General features: G+C 50.2%; 1 protein-coding gene across 1 annotated transcript; it reads left to right on the top strand.

Annotated features, from left to right (window-relative positions):
• The first annotated feature begins 7570 nt into the window (after positions 1-7570).
• Positions 7571-9491, top strand: LOC125539483. Its single transcript, XM_048702940.1, has 3 exons — positions 7571-7812; positions 8403-8928; positions 9029-9491. Exons 2-3 carry the CDS (start codon positions 8404-8406, stop codon positions 9323-9325), a joined length of 822 nt encoding a protein of 273 aa, XP_048558897.1. The 5' UTR covers positions 7571-7812; position 8403; the 3' UTR covers positions 9326-9491.
• The last annotated feature ends 645 nt before the right edge of the window (positions 9492-10136 follow it).

Raw genomic sequence — 10136 nt, 5'->3', positions numbered from 1 at the left:
TAAACATGACTGAGACATGTCTCCGGTCAATAACCAATAGCGGAACCTGGATGCTCATATTGGTTCCTACATATTCTACGAAGATCTTCATCGGTCAACCCGCATAACACTATACGTTGTTCTCTTTGTCATCGGTATGTTACTTGCCCGAGATTCGATCGTCGGTATCCCAATACCTAGTTCAATCTCGTTACCGGCAAGTCTCTTTACTCGTTTCGTAATGCACTATCCCGCAACTAACTCATTAGTTGCATTGCTTGCAAGGCTTATAGTGATGTGCATTACCGAGAGGGCCCAGAAATACCTCTCCGACAATCGGAGTGAAAAATCCTAATCTTAATCTATGCCAACTCAACAAGTACCATCGGAGACACCTATAGAGCACGTTTATAATCACCCAGATACGTTGTGACGTTTGGTAGCACACAAAGTGTTCCTCCGGTATTCGGGAGTTGCATAATCTCATAGTCCTAAGAACATGTATAAGTCATGAAGAAAGCAATATCAGTAAACAAAACGATCAAGTGCTAAGCTAACGGAATGGGTCAAGTCAATCACATCATTCTCCTAATGTTGTGATCCAATTGATCAAATAACAACTCATGTCTATGGGTTGGAAACTTAACCATCTTTGATCGATGATCTAGTCAAGTAGAGGCATACTAGTGACACTATGTTTGTCTATGTATTCACACATGTATTGTGTTTCCAGTTAATACAATTCTAGTATGAATAATAAACATTTATCATGAAATAAGGAAATAAATAATAACTTTATTATTGCCTCTAGGGCATATTTCCTTCATTAGCCCGGCGGCGGTGGAGGGAGAGGAGGAGGGAGTTCGCGACGGCGGCGGCGGCTAGGTTTCTGGGCTCCGCCCGAGTTGCCCTAGGGGGAGGGTGACACGGGGGTTTTTCCCCTCTCGTAAGGCGACTAGGAAAAGCCTTTCTCCTCTTGCTTTTCATCGGCGAGCCCATGGAATGACCTCCCCTTCATCTGCCACTCAGGCAGCCGGTGGCGGGAGGGGATTTCTGGTGCCTCGGCTTCGGCTAGTAGATAGGTAGGGTTTTAGTCCTCGCAGGGGTGACGTTTGGAAGGATTGCATCACTTCTTCTTCGAGTCGGACTTCCGGGCTTTGATCCTCCTCAAGTTTGTCCGCCCGGACGGATTAGATGGAGCTCCGGTGTAGATTCTTGCCAGCTCCTCGGGGTGGCCAGGTTAGGGTTTCTTGCCGTGCATACGCAACGGTGATATTTGATGTCAGATTCTTCAGATAGACTCAAAGATTCAATTGTGACGACTGCGGCTCCGGGACGCTGGTCCTTACCGGCACGTGCACGAAGACTTCTCAGCTGTCATTGACAAGGTTAGGCCGGCTCCAGTATGGAGCGGCGCGGCGGCGGCTCGTTCTGGCGACGCTGCGGCCGCATTGGTCTCTCGGTGATCCATGAACCTTGATATAATTTTTATTGTATTTGAGGTGTTTTGTATTTTAATGAATCCTTTTTTGTGGTGTTTTGTATTTTGATGAATCTTTGTAATAGATCTATCTTTTCGTTAAAAAAATTATAACATCTTTACTGTTGTTTTTTTTTAATGTTGGTAGTAGTTCTACCAAATTCATTGATCAGAAGAAAGGAGGTTGGTCCAGTTTATGAGGGAAACCGGACCCGAAAACCATACAACGGCGCCTTTCGGCAAACAACAACACACACATCCTCACGAGCCACGAGTCCCTCTGACCAGATCCACCTCCATGACGATGCTCCCAAGAGAGAACGCGACGCCGAGTAGCGCCGCCATCATCCGATCTAACTAAATCAAGGGTTTCCCCCAGAGTGCGTCAGGAAAGGCAAGGTGAGCGCAGCTACATCGATGCCTCCAACAAGGGAGCGACGCCTGAAAGCGCCGCCATCGACGACTCCGGCCACAACCGGAGTACGACTTTCGCCGGCAGTCTCACCTGCATAGCCCGAACCTAGGATCCGATCAGCCTACAAACCGAACCACTATCCCTGCCTCCATGGCTAACCGCACCTTCCCGGCAAGCTCGACGTGCTTCCAAACCTTGCATCCGCATCCCCCACTGGACGGAGGATGCAACCCCTAGCGGCGCCATTCGTCTCTGTAACACCCTCGATGCGACTATATCTCCCACGTGTCGAGGCACGACTTAGAGGCATAATCACATTGAAGGCATATGTCGCAAGTTAGGCAATCTTCACAACATCCCATGTAATATGAATAATAAAGGGGAGATAACATAGTTGGCTTACACTCGCCACGTCAATCAAGTACATAAATAACATTACATCATGCAAACACTCATGGCCCGACTACGGCGCCAAAATAAAAGAGAACCCAACATGCGACAACGGTCCCGTTCACCCCCCAACTGGGCACCACTACTGATCATCGGGAAAGGAAACATAGTAACGTTGAGAGTCCTCGTCGAACTCCCACTTGAGCTCAAGCGCGTCTCCTGGAGCGGAATCATCAGGCCCTGCATCTGGTGTAATAGTAATCTGTGAGCCACAGGGACTCAGCAATCTTGCACCCTCGCGATCAAGACTATTTAAGCTTATAGGCAAGGTAAAATATGAGTGGAGCTGCAGCAAGCGACTAGCAAGTATGGTGGCTAGCTTATACGCAGAAGAGAGTGAGAAGAGGAGGCAAAGCGCGAGCGAGAAACTAGAGAACCACCTGCGCAAACATTACTCCAACACCGTGTCCACTTCCCGGACTCCGCCGAGAAGAGGCCATCACGGTAACACACGCAGTTGATTCATTTTAATTAATTAAGGTTCAAGTTATCTACAACCGAACATTAACAAATTCCCATCTGCCCATAACCGTGGGCACGGCTTTCGAAAGTTCAAATCCCTGTAGGGGAGTCCCAACTTAGCCCATGACAAGCTCTCACAGTCAACGAAGGAATAGACCTCCTCCCAAGACGTCCCGATCAGACTCGGTATCTCGGTAATTCAAGACACTTCGACAGGTTAAAACAAGACCAGCAACACCGCCCGAATGTGCCGACAAATCCCGATAGGAGCTGCACATATCTCGTTCTCAGGGCACACTCAGATGAGCCAGACGTCGGGTAGGCCAGCCCAGAGTTGCCCCTGGTAGCCCCGGACATCGCTCGGTTGGACCAACACTCAGAGGAGCACTGGCCCGGGGGGGTTAAAATAAGATGACCCTTGAGTCTGCAGAACCCAAGGGAAAGAAAAGGCTAGGTGGAAAATGGTAAAACCAAGGTTGGGCATTGCTGGAAAAGCTTTAATCAAGGCGAACTATCAAGGGGTTCCCATTATAACCCAACCGCGTAAGGAACGCAAAATCCGGGAACATAACACCGATATGACGGAAACTAGGGCGGCAAGAGTGGAACAAAACACTAGGCGAGAGGCCGAGCCTTCCACCCTTTACCAAGTATATAGATGCATTAAGATAACATAGCAATATAATGATATCCCAACAAGTAAATAAATGTTCCAACAAGGAACGGCCTCCAATCTTCACCTGCAACTAGCAACGCTATAAGAGGGGTTGAGCAAAGCGGTAACATAGCCAATCAACGGTTTGCTAGGACAATGGTGGGTTAGAGGTTTGACATGGCAATTTGGGAGGCTTGAAAGCAAGTGGTAGGCATCGTAGCAATGGCATAGCAAAAGAGCGAGCAAACTAGCATAGCAAAGATAGTAGTGATTTCGAGGGTATGATCATCTTGCCTGCACAGTTGTCAGAGTTGACTAGCTCCTCGAAAGCAAACTCAACGGGCTCCTCGTTAGCGAACTCGTCTCCCAGCTCTACCCAAACAATACAAACAAGCAACAAGGATACAATCAACCACGTGCAAGACCAAGCAATATGATGCAATGATGATATGCTATGTGGAATGCGATGCGGGATGCAAAATGCAAGATATGATAGGAAATGCATGAACCTGGCCTCAACTTGGAAATCCAAGTGTGCCACTGGAAAGATGAGATGAAATCGCTTGAAAACGATATAAAGAACACCGGAATCGGAGTTACGGTTTGGAAATGGCAAGCGATTCAAAAATGACACCGGTTTGCGATTTACAGCAAATAACCCTCTAAATGCAATGAGATGAATATGCTACAGCACCCAAACATGACAACAAAATACATGGCAGGGATGCATTCAAGATGCTTAACAAAATTCTAGCACTGAGCTACGGCCAAATCATCCATTAACAGGTTCAAACAAGCATGGCAAAAATGCATATGGCGAACATATCTCAGACTTAGTGAAATTAACACTTGTCTGGAATTTCAGATCAGGTAGCCCTCTTCGGAGCAACAAAACTACATGCTACAGGATCTGAACATGGAAAAGTAAAGCATGGCATGGAGCTACTCAAAGAGCTTAACAAAAGTCCCTTAGTGACCTTGAGCCAAAAGGGATCAGAAAATACAATTGCAAGCATGTGAACATGCAAAAACATAATCAGACCACAGACTTGGTGAAAAACTGGAGCATGCTGAAATATAACTCAAGTAGGCATGTTTACGAGCTCGATGCACTCATTACGGTGCAACTCATGGCAAGACAAGCATACATCCATCAAGAAGGCACAAAATTCAAGCTAGACATGGCAAGAACAATAACATAGCATGCACGGATCAAGTACAACAACATCGGCAAAATTGCAAACAAGTTGACAATCTGCCTAGATTCACAAAGTATCAAAAGTAGAGCTCGATTGACTCAAGCTAGGGTGCTCCATAATTGCAAACAAAGACATGGATGGATAGAGCACTACAAGATTAACAAAACATCCTTACTGATCATCCTCAAAAGAGGCACAGATCACTAGGAAACAACATGAACATATGAGCATATGAGATAAACAGCTCAAGGACTTAGTGGAAATGCTAAGTCCCTGAAAACAGAATTAGCAAGTGCACCACTTTGCAAGCTTGCACAAGTCACCACACACATCACAAAAATACATGGGTTGCACCTCTGGAAAGATGACAAAACTCTTAACAAAACACATCTAGAGCATCAGGGCATATCATGCACACATTAATCATGGCAAAAATGACAAAAACCTAAACGGATTAGCAGATCTGACAATTATCTCAAGTAGCCCTCTTATAACAGCATTTCGGGCATCAAGATGCACTCAGATGAAAATGATGTAATGGAATGAAATGATGTACTCTCTGAGATGAACATTTTGATATGCTATATGCCAAAAATGGAGTTACAGATGCGGAGATATAGCATGACGAACAGGAGCACATGGATTAGAAATCTCAGGACTCAGAAGAAATTCGACCTAGGGTTTACTGTAGCTGCCAGATCTGGATCGCGGCGCGCCTAACGAGGTTCACCAGAAAACGGAGGTGGCCGGAGCAGGATGACGGCGGCGAGGTGCTCCCGGGCCGGATCTCGCCGGATCCGATCGGCGGGGAGCCGGAGAGGCGGCGGGGCGGCGGCCACGGCGCGGGGACAGCGCGGCGAAGCCGGCGCGGCGGCAGCGGTTGGTGGCGGCGGGCGCGGACGCGGCGGCGGCGGCGGCCGGAGCCGCGACGTGGGCGGCGGGCGCTGCGGCGACCCGGGGCGGCGGCCGGCTAGGAGGGAGGTGGCGGCGCGGTGAGGTCGCGGGGCGGCGCGCCTCTTCGGTCTGCGGGGGCCTCGCCTGGGCCGGGCGGGCCGGCGGCGGTGGGAGGTGGCGGCTGCCACGTGTCAGCGCGCGGATGGCTGAAGGCGGCGGGCGGACGCTGTCCGGCTCCGTCCGGACACGTCCGGCGGCGGCGGCGGATGGATCTAGGGTTTAGGGGGGAGGGAAGACCCGTGAATTTCATGGAGGGATCTATTTATAGGCATAGAGGAAGCTAGGAGAGTCCAAATGAGGTGCGGTTTTCGGCCACGCGATCGTGATCGAACGCTCTAGATGATGGAGCAGAGTTAGGGGGGTTTTGGGCCAAATTGGAGGGGTGTTGGGCTGCAACACACACGAGGCATTTTCGGTCCCTCGGTTAACCGTTGGAGTATCAAACGAAGTCCAAATGATATGAAACTTGACAGGCGGTCTACCGGTAGTAAACCAAGGCCGCTTGGCAAGTCTCGGTCCAATCCGGAAATGCTTAATCCTCACACACGAAAGAAAGGTAGAAATGGCCACCGGAGGAGAACGAAGCGCCGGAATGCAAAACGGACAACGGGGAAAATGCTCGAATGCATGAGACGAACACGTATGCAAATGCAATGCACATGTTGACATGATATGAGATGCATGACAACGACAACAACACACGGAGACAAAGAACCCGAACCCGAGGAAATAAATTAACTTAACGCCGGAAACGGCAAGAGTTGGAGTACAAATTGGAAAAGTTACATCCGGGGTGTTACAGTCTCCCATCAGAAGGATGCAACCAAGCACAACGCCATTCGTCTCCCCGAGGATGCAACGCCTGCCGGCCATTCATCTCCCGACGAAGGATGCAACACCCACAACGAGGCCATTCCTCTCCCTCCAGCCACCACCATCTCATCCTCCCACCCGAAACAGCGTAGAGCTTCCGAACCACCATCAGGAGGATGGAACACCAAGCAGGTGCCATTCATCTCCCACATCTTCTCTCGCACGGTGACCCGCAACCACGCCAACCACCGCTGCCCCAGATAGCTAGATCCGTCCACGAGCACGCCAGATCGAGAAAGGCCACGGCGAGGCCCACGCCCATCCCGCGATGCTGCAGCAGATCCGCGCAGAGAACGGCGCCCGAGCAACACGCGCACGCGCCGCCCTGGATCTGACTGCAGCAGCACAACGGCGCGCCCCCGCACAGCACCCTCGTCCAGCCGCACGGACCGGCAATGCCCTCGCACCGCGCCCACGTCCTCCCACGCAGACCGGCAGCGCCCTCCTCTTGCCGCACGAACCAGCCGCCCCTGATCTGGCGCATCAGCAGCTACTTCATCACCCCGTGGATCCGACGCCAATCTCGTGGATCCGGCGCGCACGTCGCCGCGCCCGACTAGCGCACCGGCCAGCCCTCCGGCCGCGGCTACCCGCCACATCACCTGACGAGGCTGCCCCCGCGCAGCACGCCAAACGAGCGGGGAAAGAAGGGCCCGCCGCCGCCGGCTCCAAGCGGGCTTTGCCCGGCGGAGCTTGCCGGCGGCGGCGGGGGAGAAGGGGCAGAGGAAGGTGGTTGGCCGGCGGCGGTTAGGGTGTGCGCCCGAGTCGCCCGCGGGGAGGGGCGACGCGGGGCCGAGAGCTCAGGGAGGGAGAGAGAAGAACCTAAACTGACCGGCCCGCACCGCAGCGCGCCGAAACAGAGCAAAACATCTTTACTGTTGTGAACGGAGGGATTAACGTATTGTCGCCTCACATGCATCGGTGTCACGGCCGTACGCGACGACCTACACACACGGACGCCGGACGGCAAATGACTCCGTTCGCCTTACCTATGCCGTGCGTGGCCGTGGTCGGGGCCTCTCCATCTCTGCTCCGCATACACGTTGATACGTTGCTGCCATTGCCTGTTGGTCCTCCGCCCTGCATTTTTCCGACGACACCTGCAACCAGTAGGACTGGATAGGTGTGGTGGCGTGGCACCTGCCGCCATTGAGGATGGCGGCAGCTCGCCCATCAGGGCTGTACAGAAAGGACCGCCACCCAGTGGGGAAAAATATCTCGGTTAATCTCATCCGGGAAAAAAGGAGAAGCTGGATAAGGTTCGTGGGGGGGAGGAAGCAAGAGACGGGCTCTTCCAGATCTGGTGGTTCCGCCATTGCTCGGAGCCGCATCATCAGCCAGCCAGGTGAGTTTCTCTCGGATCCGCTGCTTTCTTCTACCGCAGTGGGAAATGGAAGGGGGAAAATGCTAGAGAATAGCTTGACGAGTGGGGATATAATTGTCGGAGAGCACAGCAGATCTGGCTTTCCCTTCCAAATCGCTGCGAAGTTGTAGAAATGTGGTTTTTGAATCGATTCGATTCGCTGTGAAGTTGTAGACTTGTACTCCCTCCGTTCCTAAATATTTGTCTTTCTGGACATTTCAAATGAACTACCACATACAGTTGTATGTAGACATATTTTAGAGTGTAGGTTCACTCATTTTGCTTCGTATGTAGTCATTTGTTGAAATCTTTAGAAAGACAAATATTTAAGAACGGGATAGTTCGTATGGCATGGAAAATAGTTAAACAATAAAAATGTAGGAGAAGAAATTGTTGAAGTTCCTACTGTCATGGATGGAGAATGTCACGGAACGGTGATAGATTTGTCTGTGGTAGCGATCTACCAGTTTAGAAGAAACGGAACAAAAATGTCTCGAAAATGCTTGGCGATGTGGGGAGTATTTAAGGTGGAAGATGCGGCGTAATAATATGCACTTGATATTTGTGTGCAGGATGTCATACCCATCTGAATATACGCTATTTCGCACGGAAGGAAAATTTTGGCATGGGCCTGATGGGGTAAAAGTGAGTCCTGATTGCCCATTTGTGATCAGACGGATGGCAGAGCTCAAGGATAAACCGTTCCAACAAGTGCGACACCAGATAATGAAGGTTTTTCAATTGAATGAAGCAACACACGAGCTCACTTTGCAGCACCTTGTGTATCCAAGGACAGATCCTGGCACTCCTCCATGCAATGTACTGATTGATATAATAGGGGAGGATTCCTGGAGGACATTTCTAAATGTTGCAGCCCGTAATGTTCGCTCTTTCAGATTGTTCGCCAGATGGAATGTCAAGGAAACAAGCTCTGCTCCCAATTCAACAGACAGCAATAACACAACAGTTCCAGACGAAGCTGATGAATCCGATGATGGGAGCTGGCCAAATTGCAAGCACGATAGACCATGCACCATCGAAACCTCATGGCGCACCGAAGACCCAGGTCGAAGGCTCTTCCGCTGCCCTCTCTTCATGGTGAGTTTCCTTCGGAAAATGTTTATCACGATTGTATCATTACTGCTCCGAACAATCTCTGCATCAGTACGTCCACAATGAAATTTTCCTTTTTGATCAGCATTCCGGAGAAGACTGCAAGTTCAGCAAATGGTTGGACAAGAAGTTCCCTAAGAAGGCAATCAAAGTCATCAACAGACTCCAGGACGACGTTGAATCCCTCCAGCAGCAAGTCGAGAACATGAAGTGTGAGCTTGAGGAACTCTGTCACCGTCAGCACAAAAGAGCTACCAAAGAAGCTGTTGCAAGTGATGGAGACAGGTGCCTGAGTGGCAGCAGCCCTTGCGACTTGGCTTGCCGTAGCCGAGGCGAACAGACACGCCCAAGCAAGGCTCCTAGATTGGCCACGGACAATTAGGCCTCCAAATATGCAGAGTGGTATGTGGCTCCATGCTATCATTTGTAACGGAGCTCCCATGTTCATTTTGTTGCAACCGTCATGCTCTGAGGATGCGGTAGTTTATCTGTTGGTTATTGTTGAACAATTCATCGTAGGATTTCAATGAGACGCTGAACATTCTGAAGTTGTTGTGTTTATGCATTGTCCCCTGTTTAAATAGTTTGCATAAACATATTATCTTGCCACAATATACATTGGTTCGACTCTCATGTCTAATCCAAACGCACTGTCAACTTCAATCCTTCCAGACTGGCGAAAAAGTGTTGATTTGAAAGTTGCAAATGCTTCAGTATCCATGAGTGTGCAGTAAGAAAAATTCAGTCTTTATCGACGACCCCTGAATCTCTCTGAGCGTTCACGGTGTTGTTCTGTACGATGTGTTCAGGGGAGGGCATCCCTGCATTGGATTCAGAGATTATACCTGCCAAGAATGCCAAGGGCAGGAGCAACGGTAAGGATTAGTACCAGTCCAGGATCACAAGATCAGTCGCTAGAAAACCAGTACGGTGTGGCTGGACCACACACCACACACAAAAACTCCAGATGAAACATCCCCACCGGAGACGAGGCGCCGGTGAAAAGCCGGAGGCTTGTGACGCTCGAGCAGAATCACAGAGAGGCTGACGCGAATGACATTGCGGTTAGCCTGCATCGACCAGAAATGCAGTGCCCAGAGTCGAATACAGAAACAAAACCAACAACTAAAGGAAAATCTGACAGTGCATGTTTGTTTCTTGAATATCACCAGCCATATATAAATTCATCTTCA

Source organism: Triticum urartu, chromosome 2 (assembly GCF_003073215.2).
Source record: "Triticum urartu cultivar G1812 chromosome 2, Tu2.1, whole genome shotgun sequence".
Lineage (NCBI taxonomy): Eukaryota > Viridiplantae > Streptophyta > Magnoliopsida > Poales > Poaceae > Triticum > Triticum urartu.
This window is presented reverse-complemented; position numbering and strand designations above follow the sequence as displayed.

Excerpts from the sequence above, each read along its gene's own strand:
- LOC125539483 (XM_048702940.1), top strand. The coding sequence starts at position 8,404 with ATGTCATACCCATCTGAATATACGCTATTTCGCACGGAAGGAAAATTT. Across the intron at positions 8,929-9,028 it reads TCCGCTGCCCTCTCTTCATG|CATTCCGGAGAAGACTGCAA; the intron begins GTGAGTTTCCTT and ends CTTTTTGATCAG.